General features: G+C 46.5%; 2 protein-coding genes across 6 annotated transcripts; one reads left to right on the forward strand and one right to left on the reverse strand.

Annotated features, from left to right (window-relative positions):
- The first annotated feature begins 766 nt into the window (after positions 1–766).
- LOC125535106 (cysteine-rich receptor-like protein kinase 44) lies at positions 767–7641 on the forward strand. 5 transcript variants are annotated; one of them, XM_048698156.1, is made up of 11 exons: positions 767–1479; positions 1584–1658; positions 1772–1840; positions 1963–2371; positions 3216–3307; positions 4559–4644; positions 4886–4977; positions 5620–5830; positions 5935–6172; positions 6268–6412; positions 6788–7641. In XM_048698156.1, exons 1-11 carry the CDS (start codon positions 1181–1183, stop codon positions 7085–7087), a joined length of 2016 nt encoding a protein of 671 aa, XP_048554113.1. In that variant the 5' UTR covers positions 767–1180; the 3' UTR covers positions 7088–7641. The 5 variants fall into 5 exon arrangements, with proteins under 5 accessions (XP_048554113.1, XP_048554112.1, XP_048554114.1 ...); XM_048698155.1 differs by having other exon boundaries at positions 768–1479; positions 1957–2371; XM_048698157.1 differs by having other exon boundaries at positions 1367–1658; positions 1772–1844; positions 1957–2371.
- Positions 7642–14340: 6699 nt separating this feature from the next.
- On the reverse strand, positions 14341–16252 carry LOC125535107 (7-deoxyloganetin glucosyltransferase-like). The gene is made up of 2 exons (XM_048698160.1): positions 15526–16252; positions 14341–15433 (listed from the first exon to the last, which is right to left on the reverse strand). The coding sequence occupies exons 1-2, from the start codon at positions 16028–16030 to the stop codon at positions 14463–14465; spliced, it is 1476 nt and encodes a 491-aa protein (XP_048554117.1). The 5' UTR covers positions 16031–16252; the 3' UTR covers positions 14341–14462.
- Positions 16253–19910: the final 3658 nt, after the last annotated feature.

The raw sequence follows: 19910 nt of genomic DNA on the forward strand, positions 1-19910 counted from the left end.
CCCTCCACGGCCGGAAACGGCCGGCTGTTGGTGGAGGGGCTACGTCGGCGAACCTCTACTATTTTTCCAGCGGGGATTGGCTATCTAGCGGTGAAAGGCGGCGATCGACGCCGGGATACAGCTAGTGGCGGCCGAGGGCGCGGGGGTGGGAGGCGAGACGGGGAAGAAAGACTTGACTTTTCACTTGACGGGGTGGGCCAGCCGCGCTTTTCCCTTGCGCCGGAGCCTCCGATCGCCCCCCACTGCGCTGGGTTCGGCTTGCGAGCGTCGGGCCCAAAAACGGGCCAAACCGGCGCTTTTCGACGTTCTTGGGGCGCGATTGGAGTTTTTTTAGCCTCGGTGCCGAAAAAGTAACCTAGTCCGGGAGGATGGGATCAGGTGACATGCGCTACGGTGACATGCACGGTGATATGCGGCCCAAATTCAAATTTAAACATTGCTAAAAAAATCTGAAAAAAATTATGCATATTCACAGCACATACTAAGATACCCTTAAAAATTTCAGATCAAAGTTCGAAACATACGTCGAGAAACAAAAAAGAAAAATTTGTAGACTATTTACATATGAGTTTTTTTTTATTTCTCGATGTATGTTTTGAATTTTGATCTGAAATTTTTAAGGGTTATCTTAATATGTGCTATGAACATACATGGTTTTTTTCAGATTTTTTTGTAATAATGTTTAAATTTAAATTTAGGCCATATGTCACCGTAGCGCATGTCACCTTTGGGCCTGTTAGGGGCACGGCTGAAGATGCTGTGACACGGTAGGAATGCTTGCCCCTACCACTACCAAGTTGGCACCGCAAACGCCCCACTTACTTGGGCGCCGCCGGCGAATCCGCCGCCTTCCTCCCACGGCGCTGGCGCCTGGCGGGCGAAGGGCGGGCCGTGCCGTGGTTACAGGATGCTTGTGCCGCAAGTGGAAGGAAGGGAGGGGCCTCAGGCCTGCGCCGCAGTCGACAGATCCTAACCAACCCCCGCGCCGAGCTCCACCGGCGCCCTCTCCCGCCCGAGCTTGCTCCGGCGACAATGCGGAACGACGAGCTTGACGGCGGAGGCCGGCCGAGGCTCCGGCCGTCCTACCCCAGGTACCTCCGGTCTTACGTACCCGGGAAGCGCGAGGTGGACCGGGACCCACCCCGCGGGCTCGGACCAGTGGTGCGCGGCGCCGGCACGGATGGTCGAGCTGGGCGGCAAGCTCGACCTGGCCCGGCCGGCCGCGTGGACGGGATGCGATTTGGCGACGAAGATGGGGACGAGGGCAACACTGTCTTTTCCATGCACCTCTTGGCTTTCTCTGTTAGCGAAATTCAGTACTCGTATGTCGTCGTATGATATTATTTTGCAAACGACTGAGGATGTGTTGTGTGCGGCAATTTTCAACAAGAACCGCGTGGTAGACGTTGACGGCAAGACAGGAGGTTGTATCTCCCTGAGAAGACTTGGCGGCTTGGCGCTGACCTCTGCCTCTACGGAGTGAGCAGCCTCTCCGTTCCGTTCATCCTCTGTAACTGCGATTACTTGGCGAGTCTTTCCTTCTTTCTTTGCCCTTTAATCAGATTGCCTTGCCGGCCACCTAGGTGCTCAAATCCGGGAGTCGTTTGGTGTAAGGGATCGGCCAGGAGCAAAGCAAAAGGAGAAGCCAGGAAAACAAGGTTGGTGCTTGCTCGCCCTCTTTGAGTCTTGTCTTGGCAAAGAAATTCCGAAATGTTTTTGCCTCTGTCGATCAGCTTTCCGGAGAAATCTGACTTGTGGATGATCAACGCAGCCTATCCTTTAATCGGTCAGGCAGGGGCAAAGTAAAGAAGAAGAAGCCAAATTACCACTTACCAGACAGGTTGGTGCGTACGTGCTTCCTTTCTTTGCTTGCTGTCATGATAAAAGCTATCAGAAATGTTCTTGTCTCTGTCCATCAGCTTTTCGGCAGCGAAATATGACCGGCGGATTTTCCAGTGACAGGATGGTCGATGCTGTGGGCAGCGTGAAGCAGGTTGTCCAGGTCGCGCTCAAGATCAAGGAGGCGGCCGACACGGTTCGCCATAACAAGGAGGTCTGCCATCAGATTAGAGGCCGGGTGAATAGACTTCGTGCTATCCTGTCAAAGCTCGAGGGTGCTAATACCATGAGCGATTCGGCGACTAGCGACACACTCAGGGACCTCGAAGAGACTCTGCATCGTGCCTACAGGCTCGTACATGCCTGTCGAGAGAAGAAGAACATCGTTTCCCTTCTCTTCACTGCCGGGAAGCTCTCGAGGCAATTGCGCCAGGTCAACGACGATATTTTGGCTCAGATGGCGGTTGCAAGTTTTGGCAACAATGTTCAGACCACCATTATGCTGAGTAGACATTTTCAGGACCCTCCAAAGGTACAATTAGGTTGCAAGTTTAGGTTCTTTTAAGCCTCACTTCAAGTTTTGTTATTCCTCCACCAGGCGGACAACAGTCAGGGGAATAATGTTGTGGCCCCTTAGCCCCTATTTCTGATGACCGGACCAAAGTTTCATATTCCACTGCCATCGCCCAAATAAGAACCTAAAGAATGGGTACTGGGCTGCATAAATATGCTGCTGCTCAGCATTCCTCAATTTATTATGGTTAACTTGCGCCCAAATTGATCATTGGGTATTTGGTTTGACGAACTAGAAGGTGAATTGATCATGTAAGCCTGGCTCGCCATATGTTTGAAGATGAGCTGGTTTATCACCAGTTCATCCTGTGTGATTCAAGGCTATCACAAAAACAGGGATCGAATCATCCATCCTGTAAATACAGAAACGCAGGAACCATGTAGAGTATGGTGATCCTCCAACCAAACACCTAACAAATTCATGTATGTAGCTTTCTGTGTTCTTAACCTAGGTATCCAATATAGGCAAGTATGAATTTTCTAATAGAATAACTCCAGTTGTTCATGCGAATCCCACTAAATAGGGCCACATTTTGTATGTTCCTTAGCTTTTCTCTCTAATCTTGTGAACATTTCCAAAAGCAGAAAATACTTGGCAGGGGTTGTCTGAGTCAGGGTTTCCCTCCAACTTTGGGTGGCGATCTAGCAATAGGCTTTGTCATGCTTGATTTTCTTCAAAAATTATGTGCTTATGAGTCATCGAATTTATCTTACAGTTCTTGTTCCAAAACTTTGTAATAATATAGTGCAGAGATCTCAGGGGCCCTCTTTTTCACTAAGGATAGCTTCCTATTTAATTTCAGGAACAAGAACAAATGGGACTTTCTATGTTGTCTCGGGAGGATGCAGAGCATGCCATAAGGTCGCCCGGCAAGTCACTCACGCATGACTCTAGGTAGGTTCTCTCAATATGCATTTTCATCACCATCCATTTAAAGGTACTTCAGTGTGAGTCATTTTCTCTGATAGTTTACATTAGAGTCTCTTACCTCCTTGATCTACGTACAGTCAATATACGCCCTAAATAAATGAAGCAGATTTCTTATCTTGCTCTGTTTGAGTGATTTGGGTGGTGAGCACTGTCTTGCACAGCCCCCCGCCATCATCTGGCGCCTGTTGCAAGCTCTTGATGCTTGCGTCCTTGCGAGATTCATTGACAATGCGGCTGTCTATAGCAGCAAGGGCGGCAGAGGAGTTGCTGCCGAGTGGGAAGTGCATGCTTGCGGGACCTGTGGCTCCGTGCAAGGAGGCAGCGCTCTCCCATCTCCCCTTCTTGATCTTGATCCAGCTGCACCATCAGTATGTGGTGGGCCCCTTGTCAATTGGATGAATGCCGGATGCGGCCCTTTATAAATTGTGAAGATGCCATTCATGGCTTTCAGCAGCAGTGCCCTCTCGTGTTGATTGCTACTGTGGTGGCCACTCATGGAATGTTCATTACTGCCTCACTCGGTTTTTTTTTTCAGATAGGTGCCTCTATGTGCCATGGGAGGTTCAATGGACATGGTACATGATTGATTTATCTAGGGCGTTTGTGGTTGCATCTCAGTCATCCACATTGGTGTAAGTGGTGATCTGGTCGTCATTAGTTGGATCAGACAAGGAGGTATTGAGTTGTTGTCTCCCAGCACTCTTTCCCTCTCTTTGGGTTGAAAATCTTGTAGCATTGACGCACATGTGTCGTCTCCTTAAAAGCATTGTCTTGAAGCTTCGGCTCGAGGGTGAGACCTTAGGTGTGGCTTCATGAGTGAGGACAAAGTGTGCCGTAAAGGCTTTTTGTTGGGTCTGTGGGGCCAGTCTGTAGCCTAAAGGATAGTCAGGGCTAACTACTGCTAGCACAGGAGTGGCTGGGGTGTTACAGTCCGGCAACGGCGAGGGGAGATGTGGTGGGAGGTGACAGGGATGGTGGTGGCTAGGATTTCGCCCGAGACTCCCCCTGTAGTGACACGGGCAATCAGTGAACCGTTGCTGCTTCAGCGTTTGTAATGTCTCGCCTAAGCTGGCCACGGACCAATTTGTTTATTATTCTGATTTTTTGCTCTTAGTGCCTTCATGATTTGCAATACAATCATCGCTATGTGGATTGAATGAGGCATTTATTTATTTGTATCAACTCCTCACTTTTGGCATGTGGTATGAATGACAGACTTGAAGGGAATGATGGAAATGGCGCAGCCCCTCAGGTTGATGAGCCTTCTAGAATTCCAAAGATCCCACATGCCTCGTTGCCATGTAAAACTACTTCTCTAACTTTCTGAAAATACTATCTCTGCGTAAATTTGTAGGCATTCAGTCAAGCAGCACATGAGTATTACCATGTTTCAGTATTACAAGTTATATTCTCAATGGTTCGTGTTTCCAATAAATGGGGACGAATAAACGTGCAACACATTAACTCCAACACTGAGGGAACTGAAAGCTGAGGACGCATGTGATCCTCAAATCTGAACCATCTTATTTCTTTTTGTGACAGGGTTTACCGTTTTTACTTACGCTCAGTTGACGCAGGCCACAAATAGTTTTTCATGCGAGCTTGGAAGTGGTGGCTCTGGTGTTGTTTACAAGGTATAATACATTTACATGGCATTAAATCATTCTACCTGAACGGGCGTGCTAATACTTGTTTGCTACTTGGTGTTGCACTCTTATTCAAGTCAAGCGAATCACATGATTTCCATTCATTGGAGCCCTTTATTATTGCTATATGCCCACACAAATTGTGCTACAGATTACCTTGTGTGAAATGTTTCCTTGAGTTGCTTTGGGGCATCATATAACTAATATTTCAGCACACTCAACATGCTAAAATAATTTAACGCGTGCGCATAAGCTGTAATAGAATCGGGGTTACAAGGTTCCTTCAGTGATTAATTTGTGCAGTATATGTATTGTTACAATTTAAATACACCAACAAGGAAGACATATATCTATCTGTTGAGTTCCTTTTTTAAGAAGTTTGTCACAGTTAATTGGTTGAACCATATTAAACATTTCACAATTTTTGTAACATTTCCACAATTTCCGAAGAGTCCAAAGTCTCTTGCACCTTGAGAGATTCGGCACAGTGCATTCTTGCTCTGTTCACTCTTATTAGCCAGCTATCACTAGCAATATAACAATGCTATTATGGCCATTACTCACCCCTTTTATTCAAAGAACATAGTTGATCACCATTAAAAGTTTCAGCTTCTCGTGTATACTTTTCAGGGCTCATTACACGATGGTCGCCAAGTTGCTGTCAAAAGAACTTCTATTCGCTCACCCAGTTGCAAAGAAGAATGTGAAAAGGAAGTTCGTCTTGCGGCAGTGCTTCAGCATATAAATATACTGAAACTTGTGGGATGTTGCACTACAGAAACAGAGTCATTTCATGTTTATGAATTCATGCGAAACGGCAGCTTGCACGACCACATACATGGCATGTCCAAACTGCTATTCACTCCATCTTCCTGTGTATATTTATTTTTACAGGTAAAAATAAATGATTAACAATTTGCAATCCATCTTATTGGCATTTTTCAGGAAAGAGGAGAGATACACTGCTGCCCTGGCCAATGCGCTTCCAGATTGTTGAGGGGATTGCCCAAGGTCTCCTTTATCTACACAAGCAGTGCGGACTAGGCATCATTCATATGGATATAAAACTGAGCAATATCTTATTGGATGATGCTTACATCCCCAAGGTTGGTGATTTTGGAATCTCCCTGGTGTTACCTCAGTTCCGGGATGAGAAGCAAACTTTTCACATAAGAGGCTCAATGTAAGATTATGAATCATGTCTCGAAGCCGTATACTATTTGCGTATCTGTTATTATTGTGAAGGAGGTTCATTTTCATACCCATCCATCTTTTCAGCGGTTTCATGGCTCCAGAAATGTATAGCTGTGGTCGTTTCTCTATCAAGACTGATGTGTATAGCTATGGCGTCCTACTCCTTGAGACCATTAGTGGGAAGTCCTGTGTCCAAGCAGGCAGCGATTTCAACACTCTATTTGCATGGGTAAGTAATATTTCATTCGAGAAGAGGTAAATTGTGCAAAGCACCTATTATATGTCTTGGTGCAAATCAAGACACAAAAGGGTTAAATGTTAAAGCCCACATCAGATTAGACTTTTGGAGTAACTGGCTGGAGCATGAATTCAATATTAAAGTATGGTTATTTGTTGAAAGCATGTAAAGAGTAAGATTATATTGCCCTGTTTCTCCCAAGCGAAGTATTATAGCATCTCCGTCTTAGGAAAACAAGCAGCAACTGTACATGTCCTTTAGTCTAAAGAACCATCTGCTTTGTCGATAATTGAACATTCCTGTTATCCGAAATTAATCATCGCATTTTATTATGATACATAATGTAGTTGTCTTTTTGGCCTGTAGGCATGGCATCTATGGAAAGCGAGAAAATTGGCAGAGTTCATCGACTCAAGGGTACGTGATGTTGCTGATGTATCAGAAATAGAGAAGATGAAAAGATGCATTCACATAGCGCTTCTCTGTATTGAACTTAACCCGGCACACCGGCCCACCATGTCTGATATTCTTGGGATGCTGGGCGATAAGAAACTGGAGCTACCTATCCCGCAGCAGCCGGCTGGAACCAACGAAAACAGTTTAGACAGCTCAGACAATGAACTAAGTGACTGGAACCCTCACACCCTGGGATTTACTTCCGCTTGAAACAACGGAAAAGTGGCGGGTATTTAAAGGATACGAGCACTATAACAAGATTCCATGTTACTCTCTGGGCTAGATGGCGTGCTAGGCTGAAGATGATTTATTGCAGGCCCTGGTATAGCAAGCAAAGCAGCCTGCTAAGCTATTAGGATTAAGGTGGTGTGTCAGTCAAGCTGGAGTCCTGTCGGACTCCTCCAGCCATGGGACGTGTCATGGTCAATGCTGATGGAGCTATGTCTGGGTCGGGGCAAAAGGTCTTAACGAGTATGGCAAGAGCCTAATCTTCGTTTGCTTGCCGATGGAACAGAGAACCATCTAAGTCGTCTTTTTTCTTTGTCTGGTACACAGAGTGAGCTGGCTTAATTGGCATCTTCTGCTATCTTAAGTTGCTATACCGGAGTTTTATCAGTAACAAACTAGTAGGAAAAGTATGTTATCTCTTGGCAGTTTTTTTTTTTTTTGAGGATCCAATCTCTTGGCAGTTATGCAGCATTATACTCGGTAAGGATGTTGTAACTTGCTCTCCAAATTGTTAACCTGCTGATGTCCAAATCGTTTAGCGTCTCTTGCCAAACAGGGCCTTCTTTTTTGCACAAAAAATAGGGCCCGTTATGCTACTACTCCCCGTACCAAAATGTTACCTTTTTTAATTGTAGTGGTTCAACAAAATACGTTTTACCACCCGCAAAAAAAAATACGTTTTACATTTTGTTACAAGAGGGAGTCTTCACATCCTTTTGAGGCCCTTGACGGTTGCTGGCAAAGGAAACATGATAGGAGTCGCGAGTGACTAAAATGAAGCCTCTATTAATAACTATTTGTCGGCGACTCTGGTCATGTTATGCTTACTCGCTGGTTTTTAAAGAAAAAAAGGACTCTGATAAGTGCCAAACGTTTTCTATAGCAAGTTTAGTTACGTGAGGATAGCAACTTTCGTGCTTAAGTTTATTTTTGACAGAAACTTGTCGTGTGTCACTGAAATTTGCCATCTTTGTGTGACTAAAATTGCCATAAAAAAATATCAGGGCTGGAGTGTCACGCACCTGACGCGCGGCACTTATCATTTGAGGAAAGAAGTGAAATGTCTATGATGGCTGGTTACTGTAACAAGACGAGTAATTTGTGTTTGCTGGTGGTTTTGCGTTTGCCGTTGGTTTGCATGCACGCGTTTGTAGCGAGGCACATTGATTGTAACCTTGAAGCTCCAAGATCCAGTCCATGTTTCGATATAGATTGGATTCAGTGGCATATGTATGCTTTTCTGCTTGTTTACTATCCTTTCTTAATTTCCTACTTCTTTCGTTTCAAAATAGATGACCTAACTTTATACTAACTTTATACTAAAATTAATATAAAGTTAAGTCATCTATTTTAGAACGGATCATATGGAAACAGAACTACTACCTGGGTGCTGAGGATATGGCGTGGCGTCCAAGAGGTGGTGCGTTCTACTAGTTGTGTGGCTAGACATGAAGGAAGGGGAAAATATCTAGTGATACTGCCCACCACATGATACCATGCTCCTGGACTGTGTGGTGCGTTGGATCTACAATGCAAGGGACATGATCAACTCACTTATCATTTAAGCACAACAGATCACCACATCTCTCCTCAAGCTGTCCACCGTTCTCAGTTTTACCAACAAGTATTGAACCAATTTTAAAGAAAAATACTGAACACCGCAGTTCAAAACAAAAAACAAGTACTAAAGACCATATCCTTGCTGGTCTGATCTGAATCAAATCAAGAGGCGTTGATTAATCAAACTTACACCACAACATTACGCCATGTTCGGTTACTCACAGGGGATCAACCTGTGTTGGTTGATTCATTTTGGAATCAATGGGCCTTGGACCTTCGCCCAATTTATTTTTTTCATAATTTGGAGATTGACCAAAGTATGCAGGGACATCAGTGAGGGGGATCCTATTCTGCACGCAGATCATCCGTGGGTAGGGGTGGAAATTGGTAGCGGATAATCCGAAATATCCGATATTCGTATTCGAGAAAATGCCTATTCGTATCCGAAACATCCACATCCGGACCAAAATAGAAATGGAAATTATCCGTATCCGAATTTATTAAACAAATAAAAAATAAAATATGGTAGGAGATTTTGAGACAAATATGGATATGGAAGTGGATATATCCGTATCCGAATAAGATTATGGGAGATAATTTTCAAAATTCTAGACCCAATATTCCAATTATCCAACATAAAAGCCAAACAAGTGGTCAAATTTTACTATTTATATGATTAAACTTATAAATTATTATGCATTACAATACTATTTATTCATAAACCTATTTATCATTGACTTATTGTATGTCACAAGTTGATTATTTCAGGTCACATAGGTATCGACTAATTTACTTAAGCAATGTGTTGATATTATTCGTATCCGTTCCGAATCAAGAAAATATCCGATACGTATCCGTATTCGAATAATATCCGAGCCGCATCCGTATCCGATAACATCCGTATTCGGATTCGTATTCGTTTTGAAAATATGAAAATGGAAGTGGCAAGAGCACTATCCGATCCGCATCCGATCCGTTTCCACCCCTATCCGTGGGAATCCTATTTGGCGCAAAGGTCCCCCGCGAGCAACCTGGCGACGCGAGCGCTATGTCTCGCATTAAGCGAGACCTAGCAGCTCTGGCTGAAGCTTTTTCCTCCCTCCGTGTCATATTGGGCCGGCCCATTCGTATGGACATAGTAAGTAAAAGAGCAGAGAAAAGAGGAGCAGCACGGATTAAAGTGGTTTCCAGGGAAATGCTAGCGCTGCTAGCCACTTCGACTAAGTCGCATGATGTTGCAACTAGTAGGGCCGCATCCTACTTGAGGAGATTAGACCGGATTTTCTTTGTTTTTCTTCTTTTTTCATTTCTTTTGCTTATTTTCTTTTTTCTTATCTTTCTTTTCATTCTTTTTTGTATTTTATTTCTTTGTTTATTTGATTTTATTTTTTATTTTATTTATTTTGGTTTATTTATTCGGAATTATTTTTTTTTATTATTATTCTACAATTTTTTTAGTGTCAACAACATTTTCTAATAGACGTGTAACATTTTTCTAATAAAAATTAAACATTTTTGTAATACATAGTTAACATTTTTTCTATACACATTTTAAACATTTTTCAATGCTTGATTAAAAACATTCACATACAAGATTTTTTTTCATATACAAGATTAACATTTTCTTAATACATGGTCAACATTTTTATATACATTTTTCAAATACTTTTAAATGCTAGATTAATAGTTTTCAAATAAAAAGACTAAGATTTTTTTAATACATGATCAACATTTTTTCTATACACATTTAGCATTTTCCAAACGCTTAATTAACATTTTACACACTTGTACACCATTTTTATAAATCTTTCACTCACATTATTTTATACAGGATCAAATTCTATATTTTTTAATGCATGGTCAACATTTTTTTCTATACACATTTAACACTTTTCAAATGCTTCATTAACATTTTTCAAATACTTGTTCATAACATTTTTATATGCATGATCAAAAAATTTCATCAATTTTTAAATACAAGATCAACAATTTTCTGTACACATTCGACATTTTTCCGGATCCTTGATTAACATTTTTTAAATACGTGTTCAACCTCTTTCAAATAGTTGTTCAGTTTTTTTCAAATACTTGTTCAAACTTTTGAAAAAAAATTGTAGAGTGTTTTAGTAAAATAATTTAATATTAAATATTTCAAAGTAAAAACGAAAGTACAAAAAAAGAAAAAAAAGAAAACAGGAAAAAGAGGCTATGGCAGGTGCGCGCATGGGCCGGCCCATCTAGCTTGCCCCTTCAGCGAGTCGGAAGCTGGTCTCGCTGAAGGCGAGACATAGGGGCGCCCACCTGGCGGTACCCCCCTTGCGCGCTGGGTGTTCGTATGGGCCGGCCCACTTTACGGCTTTTTTCCTCTCGTTTTTTCCTTCCTTTTCTTTTCTTTTTCTTTTTATATTTCTTTTCTGTTTTCCTTTCTCTTTTCTCTTTTCTCTTGTTTACTTTTGGAGCCTGATATTCATCACACGTGTGGCACAATGGATACCTCGCCACACAGCTTGTCCGATCATGCTCAGGAGCCACCCTGTGTGGGCGAATATTAAAACTGTCCAAATGTGTGGCAGGAGGACCAGTGTACCGAACAAGTCGTTACGAACATCGTTCGATGGGAGAACCCATGGCCCGACCGCTCTATCCATCTCCCCCAACAGGCCTTCTCCCTGTAAAAACGCGGCTGCATTTCGGCCGTATCTTGTCCGCGTGCTAGGGAAAAATGCCATCATCTTTAAACAGTAGAAAAAATGTCATCATAAAGAAAAAACTAAAAATGCCCATGACAAAAATAAATTAACCATGGCATCCAACGCGCCGCATTTCGGCCGCATCCTATCCGCATGCATGCAAAAGTGGAAACAAAGGATTTTAAACCGCGGCCACGGTTCGCACTAGTTCACGCCGGCCGGTAACACAGTTGGCGGCCTACAGTCTGAAGCTAGCAACAAAGCCAGCGACTGACACACGAGCCAGCCTTCAAAAAGACATATTTCACGCCGGCAACAAAGCCAGCGGTCGGCACACTAGCCAGCCTTCAAAAGAGACAAGTTTTCTCGCTGGCAACAAAGCCAGCGGCCGGCACAGGAGCCGGCCTTCAGAAAGGACCGCCATCGTGGCCGTCGTCTCACCTAGATCATGCCGTCGCGGGCGAACATCTCCTTCTGCCGGTTCGTGAACCAAGCCTTCCTCTCTGGTGACATATTGTTCTTGTCGACGATCATAATAGCTAGTGCCACCTCCTTGGCCTTTGTGTCGGCATTGGTGGCCTTGATCTCTAGCTTCTTGAGTTGATCGGCCTCCTCGATGTCAAGCTTCCTCTTCTTCACGGCCTCCTCCATATCAAGCTTCTTTGTTTGAAGATCTAGATATATCTTCATTTACTCCTCCTTCCCTTTGCTCTTCCTCTCCCCCCTCAATTCCTTTTGGCTCATCATATCCTCCAAACTTCCTTGCATGGCTATAGAAGATGCATCACGCTTCTCGTCGGACTTCGAGCTTGTCTTGCCCCTCGGCCTCTTGAGCACGTCTCCCGCATCAGCCTCGGCCGCCGCTTCCTTCTCTCCTCTCTTCTTCCTACGAGCATTGTATTGTTCCTTGAACTTGGGGCAATCTTTGATGAGCATCCAACAATGCGTGAGAGTGAATGGTTTGACTTTATGCCGGGCCATGAAGGCTTCCAAAAATTGGAATGCTTACACAAACAAACATGCGGCCATCATGAAAAGGACATAGAATGCATGTAACTTAAATGGCCAGTGACCAAGACATGAATGGACGCATGTTGGAAAAGAGAGGGGTTCATACCAAGTCACCAAGGCCTAAGCCGCTCACGGGACGAGCTTTGACGCTCTCAAGCGCGGCATAATATTTGTTGCATTCTTGTTGGATGAATCTCCACCTCTTTTGGATTGAATTGATGCCGCGAGTGCTTGCGAATTGGTAGGGGGCAAACTTTCTTCGCTCATGAAAGTTTTTGTGAACTCTTGTCCAAAAGACCACTCCTTTTTGCTCGACACCTCTTATTGGATCTTGGCCGATTTCCTTCCAACTCTCACAAATCAAAGTGTCCTCGGCTTGGCTAGCTATATGATCCCGTGCGGATGCTCTTCCTCCTCTTTTGTGCTTCGGCCTTTTGGATGAGCTCGTCGATGAAACACAATGGCTCCGCGGAAATGTCGACCTCGTCTTCTTCATCTTCACAATACAAGTCATCATCTTCATGCCGCGAGTTGCCATGGTCGTCCTCATCAGCATCATCATGGCTGCCAAACTGAGAGTCATCATAGGTACCACGACCATCCTGGCTTTGGGTCGCATCCGCATCAAAAGGTTGCTCTTGGCCGCTGACGTGGAGCGCCTCACCACGACCCTCAAAGATGACGTTCTGCATGAACATGGAGTAGTACGGGTCGTCGACCGTCGACATCTGCGTCGGTGGTGGCATATCACTGAACAGCTTGCGGGTGCCGGCAATGTTAGCCGAGTCGAAGGACCGGGGTTGCTTCCTTTGCGCGTCGTCTTCGGTGTAGCCCGGCGTGATGTTGAGGTTGATGATGCCCACGGGCGGGTCGACCACCACACAGTCCGTCGATGGATAGAATCACGTCTGCCCATGGCCGCACGGCGGAGCACGAAAATCCGGCGTGCCGTGTGAGACGGACGAGCTTGGGAACGGTGCGGCGGCGGTCGATGGACCGACGAGCCTGTGCTCGCCGCGGCCATGGTAGCGGCGGAGTGAATGGCCGGCGTGGGGCGTGTCATACCAGCCATCATGAGAAGGGCGCGTGCCTTGGAAACGATGGACTCCTTGTCGTCGACCTCGGCATGGTGCTGCATCGCACGCCGCAGGGCACACTTCGATGCGTACTGCGCGGCGGCCTTCTTCTCCTTTTCAACGGCTTGTCAGCCCCTCCTCTTGGCCGATTCCTTGGCGAGTTTGGCGGCGGACGCCTGCGAGAGCTCCGACCGCGGCTTCTTTGCCACGGGCTTCTTCTTCTTCGCCACGGGCTTCTTGGCGGTAGGTGGTGGGTCGCCGGGATTCGCGTCGTCGGCCATGGTGGACGGAGAGAGGAGGCCGGGGCACGGGGAGAGTGGAGGGCGGGGCGCGGGAGGTTTTGGAGGGAAAGGAGGGAAAGTGGCCGGCTGTGCCACCAACAGGCGGGCCAGGGGAAGACAATAGCATGTGTCCCGCCCGTCCGTGCGCTGTCCTTTCGGCCGCAAACTCGATCCAAACTTGGGCCGGGATGGGTTAAAAGCGGATAAAAAATAAACGACGGTCCTTTTACGGCCACGCGTTAAAAAGCCTGATCTATGCGTTTATCTTTAAACGAACGCGAACGGACAGAATGGGGTCGTGGAGTTGGCCTAAATCCCTTTGCTCCAGCCTGCGATTATTGATGTCCACATGCAACTGCCGGGGACATCACCTTTTGTTTTTCACCGTGTCCTTACTACTGCTGCCCGCAGGCATATGCACATGCCTTTTCCCATCGCGGTGTTTGCGGAACATGTAACAATGGGACAAAACGGGGTGTGCTCACGAGAGAAGATAGCGCATGTTTATTCGTGTAATCCCATCCGGCTGTCTCTTATTTCTTCCCGTGGCCTTGTTTATCAAGCATGCAAGGGAAATATAATACTACTACATAGAAAAACAAAAAACAGAAGAGAAATTTTGCCAACAAATCAGAAACATTTATTGAAAGTTGGGGCAAATTTTGTTGAATGTTCGAAAAGTTATGGGAATATTTGTATCGTCCGTTGGATTTGGATCCCCATGCATGTCTCACAAACTCTACACAGCATTCCTCTGCGGTGAGCACAACACATCCTTGAGCAGGCACTCAAGGTTGGCCAACGACCTGCCATCAGGTAGCACCGTGGCATGGACGGCAATGTTCTTCCACTCAACCGCCTTCCGCCTCATCTCCCTCCCCACCTCGTTATCACCCATCACCTCCCTTATCCTCTCCTCGACCACCTCCCGGCGCACGTCGTCGCCGACCTCCATCCCGACGCCCCACTCCACGCACGCGTAGCGGCAGTTGGTCTGCTGCTCGGCGAAGAAGGGCCAGCCCAGCATCGGCAGCCCGGAGCTGAGCCCCTCCATCATGGAGTTCCACCCATAGTGCGTCAGGAAGATGCCCACGGCCTCGTGACGCAACACCGCCTCCTGCTCGCACCAGCTCGCGAGGAGGCACCTGCCCTTGGTCGCCTCTAGGAACTCCGGTGGCAGCACGGCGGCGTCGCCCTTCACCAGGTCGTTCCTCACGATCCAGAGGAAGTCGTAGCCGCAGTTGGCCAACCCCCAAGCGAACTCCACCAGCTCTTGGCTGGTCATGGTGGTTATGCTCCCGAAGTTGACGTAGACCACGGACCGGGGCTCCCTGCCGTGGAGCCACTCCAGGCAGGACTGGTCTTCCCTCCAAAGGCTGGGGCGAATCGCGGCGAGCGGGGAACTGCCATCGCCGTCGGGGACCAGCTGCTCCACAACAAAGTTGAGAGGGCCGATGGTGTAGATTGGCGGGGTGAGGATGGCGCGCATGGTGTCGAGCGCCGGTTGCTCAAGCTCGTCAAAGGTGTTGACGATGATGGCGTCAGCACGGCTCGCCCGCTCTAGCTCGTCTATCATGAAGTTGAGCAGGATGTCGTCCCGGTCCGTCGTGCGGATGAAGGACGGGAAGTCCCGGAGGCGCATCTGCCTGGTCATCCCGAGAGCATTTGTCACCGGCCTGTCCAAGTAGCCGTCGCTCAGTTGCTCTTCACCTGCTCATCAAACGGAACATTGGTTGTTACTTGTTTGTTGTTAACTAGTTACACATCTCAAAATATTAAAATCTTGGCTGTGATAGAGGTACCTTTGAGAGGAGTAAGGCCATGGTCTAGGAGGAACCGGAAGTTGTAGTAGCCCATGTAACCGCAGGCGCTGGCGGTCCAGAAGAGCGCGCACGGCACGCCGAGCTCCGCCGCGGCATCCACCGCGAAGCTCATGATGCTGTCCGCGACCACGCACGTCACCGGCGGCGTCCCGGCTGCGCTGTTGCTGAGGTCGCCGAGCAGGCTCTTCAGGTGGGGGAGGCAGGTGGTCGTGGTGGAGTAGCAGATGGAGGCCTGGTCCTGCGTGGCGTCGGGGTCGGACGGCGGCAGGCCGTCGGGGATGGTGGCGAAGCGGAAGTCCGGCAGGCCCGCGACGGCGCCGGCGCCGCGGGCGCGGACGAGGCGCCGGTGGTTGTGCTCGGTGTAGACGAAGGTGACGTGGAAGCCCCTGGAGTGGAGGACCTTGGCCAGCTTCATCATCGGGGTGGCGTGGCCCTGCGCCGGGTACGGCACGCACACGGCGTGGGGCTTGCCGTCGGCGCGCATGGCGTCGCCGGAATGGTGCTGATGCAGATCGAGACTGTGTTTTTTTCTGGTAGGAAAGAAAAGAAATGCAAGCAAGTTTACGTACGCTACAGAGTGAGTGGGAATACAAATCAGCGCGTGGGCTGCGTGGACACGGACAGGATAACCATCCCCGCAAAGAAAAGGGGACACAGGATAACCCCTTGGTGGTTAGCTTTCAGTATACTGTAACGCATGATGACTGACGACAAGCATGTGAGACTTTCTTTCTAAAGTTTAGGGCCTGTAGCCCTTAAAAAAAGTGATGCACTTATATACTCCCTCCGTTTCTAAATAGGAGTCCTTCTATAGATTCTAATATAGACTACATACGGAGCAATGAGTGAATCTACACTCTAAAAACTACGACGATATACACTTGTATGTAGTCCGTATTGTGGCTGTCCTACGACATCAGTAATGTGTTTGTCTCCCGTCCGTGCGTCTCTCCTCTAAGAAAAGACGGCTAAGGTTTCTGCCTCCTGTCTGCGGCGCCGTCGATCTGCCACGTCTCATGTGGTCTTAGAGCCATGGGTGCACGGTGGATCCCGACTCTTGCTGGCGGGAGGGCTCCGTTTTTAGGTGCTTCTTCAAATTTTGTTAGGGTTTTTGTCCTGCTCAGGAAGACGAGAAAGCGTCGGCTTCTTGAAGATGGATCTCCTTGTCTGGCCATCGTTTTGATGGTGCGTCTAGCATTGTCGGAGGGGGTGTGGACGTGTGTTTCCGGCGGATCTCACGAGATTTGGTTGGTGGTTGTCTTTGGTGAATCTTCTTAGATCCGGTCTTTATTCGTCTTTCTTCATGTGTCTTCAGGTTGGATCCTTTCGATCAAAACTTCTCTTTATCGGCGGTGGTTGCTGTTCTGGTGTGTTGGTCCTATGGGGCCTTAGGACGATGACTTCCCAACTGTCTACTGCAACAAATTATGCCCGACTCCAACGAGGGAGAGCCGATGACGTCGGTGCGCCTCCGGCTCGCTTCAGTGTTTGTAGTCATCGCTAGGTGGTCTAAGAATTTGGATGTAATTTTTTATTATTTCTGACGTTTGTTGTACTGCATGATTAAAGATGAATAGATTGAAACTTTCTTCAAAAAAAAGTATGTTGTCCATATAGAAATCTCTATATACATCTATATCTACCTACTAATAAAGTACGGAGCATTTCTGCCCTTCCGTCGTCATATGTTTTACAAGAGCCTTGATTTTTCTTTAAGTAGCCTGCAATTCAATATTAAGTATCCTTTCTTTGTTGGGCTTCGGCTTAATTGCGGCATCCGCTATCTCGCGCGCCTGCATGGCTGGTTAACATTCCGCGTTCAGGTGTAGTAGGCCCAGTTCGCTTTGTTTTCAGCCCCTTAAATCTCTGGCTTTTATTATTTATAGATAATATTGTAAACATGATTATGCTATTACTTTGCAACCGTAACTTGGATTCAAATAATTTGTATATGTAATTTGATCAAAAATGATTAGCTTCCAATCATGCTATTATTTGTTCCTATTAACCACTTTAAAATTTTGTTCAGGACATAAACTTAATTAACCTAATTAATTGCTATGGTGTATTTTTGAGAAAAATCTAACACACAATATAACTTTTATATATATTACAAGGGCCTATATAACACACAATATAACACACTATGAAGTATGTTACAAGGGCCTATATGGATTAGAGGGAGTATGAGTGATCTATTTCAGTGGGCATATAGGAGTAACTAGACCATGAAGGCGCGTGTTGCCGCGCCCGTTCATTTTAAGAAGCAAATAAAATGAATAATATAACATCTTGTAAATTTGGAGCAGTTGGACCAGGAATTTAAACGTCCGGTGGGGTCTTAAAAAAAGCATGGATTAGGTTCAATATTACTGCCCAAATTTTAAAAATTTAAATTACAGTGTGTCCACACAGGTGGTTGGAGATATTTAAATCGAAAATTCTTTTTTGATAATCATTTAAGTCAAAACTAATGCACACACGTAAATGCTTTCATTTTCTACATTTTCGGCCCATCGCTTAAAGAGGTTAAAAAATGGGTGGAGCAGAAAACTGAAACGTAATATCATCTTAGAAGTTAGCATTTCTACTTTTGCACAAAATTAAATCATAATAAGTCATGTCCTCGGGGAATTCAAGTCTTTTTTGATAATTATTTAAGTCAAAACGAACGCACGCACGTAAATACTTTTGCATCAGAAAAGATGAATGGCCGAATTAGAGATGCATGTGGCTGTCCTCAAAGACCTTCAGCACATTTGCAATTCCCAACATGAGAGTGGTTCTTCTACACCCACTCTCGGTGCACCCACGGTGCACCCACGCAAGAAAACATATCAAAACATTTCGAAAAAATCTGAAACTTCGTGGAAATGATCATCAACAAATGTTATGGGGGCTTGAAAAATTTGGTGGCCAAATAACATTCGAGGAGCTCTCTACAAAAAAGACAAAATCACTGAAAATTAGTCAAAATGTACGTACATTGTTTGAGCAGATTTTGCAATTTTGTCTTTTTTGTAGAGCGCTTCTCGAATGTTATTTGACCACCAAATTTTGCAAGCCCTCATAACATTTGTTAATCATCATTTCTACAAAGTTTCATATTTTTTCGAAATATTTTAATATGTTTTCTTGCGTGGGTGCACCGAAAATTGGTGCAGCCACTATTTTCCCTTCCCAACATAGGTGGGGAATATAAAACAGATTTTTCATGGTCAGCGCACAAGAGATCTCTACAAAGGAACGAACATGAAAGATGAGATAGAGCTAAAAAGATGAGACCTGAGGCGGGTAATGAGTATCTTGATGCCATCGTCCTGCGTAAGCACCAAGCTAATGCAGTACTTAATATTGGCCGAGCGCTCCTCTGAATACATGAGTGGTTGTGCAGTATGTTGCAGCCAGAGCGAGAATAAAACCAAAACATGAATCAGTCACCAGAATCAAATACCTGTACAGACTGCATCTTGAAGAAACCAGCACCAGACGACGTCGTTCTTCTCGGCCCGTCGTTGAGTGATTCGTTCAAACACGCGAGTGACCGCGAGAGTAGAGAGCAGATGGCGGCATGTACGTACCATCATGGAAGGAGGAAGAGGAGCCACCAGAAGGCTACCGGCAACTGGGAACTGTCCATTACTGCCGCTAGTGGAAGATCGCAATTAGGTTTCAGTAAGCACTTTGAAAAAAAGGGGACGGTAAAGCTTCCTCGTCGTTCCAATGCCGCCCGCCTCTATTTTTTTTTTTGAGGGAATAATGCCGCCCGCCTCTAGATGTGCCGAGAGAAGCTGAAAGTAGGTCGTCCCTTCGAGAAGCCGCAAGCGTGCAGGCCCGGCACTCTTGTACGGACCCAACCCCAAACTAATGATGTGAAAGTTTCTCGGCCCGTTTTATGATAGGCCATCCTGATCAATCCCTGGAGCAGCGGCCAGAGACGTCGAGGCCTGCATGACAGGGATGGTACCGATGAAGAAAAAACCTAGGTGCATGGTGGGACGACCAGGTGATCCGGGGCGTTCGTTTGCGGGATCCGAGGGCTGACTAACTCAGGGCATCTCCAGCCGCGCCCCTAACAGGCCCCCCAGGCCATTTTTTCGACGCCGGCGCCGAAAAAACGGCCCAGTCGCGCTCCCAGGACGTCGAAAATCGCCGGTTCGGACCTTTTTTCCGCCCGGCGGTCACAGGCCGAACCCGGCGCGCTGGAAAGCAGTTGGGGGCTCCGGCGCTAGGGAAAAGCACGCCTGGCCCACACCGACAGGGGAAAAGTCAAGGTTTTCTTCCCCCGACTCGCCTCGCACCCCCCGCGCCCTCGGCCACCACTAGCTATATCCCGGCGACGGCCGCCGCCCTACTTCGCTAGA

The sequence above is a fragment of the Triticum urartu genome, chromosome 2 (genome assembly GCF_003073215.2).
Source record: "Triticum urartu cultivar G1812 chromosome 2, Tu2.1, whole genome shotgun sequence".
NCBI lineage: Eukaryota > Viridiplantae > Streptophyta > Magnoliopsida > Poales > Poaceae > Triticum > Triticum urartu.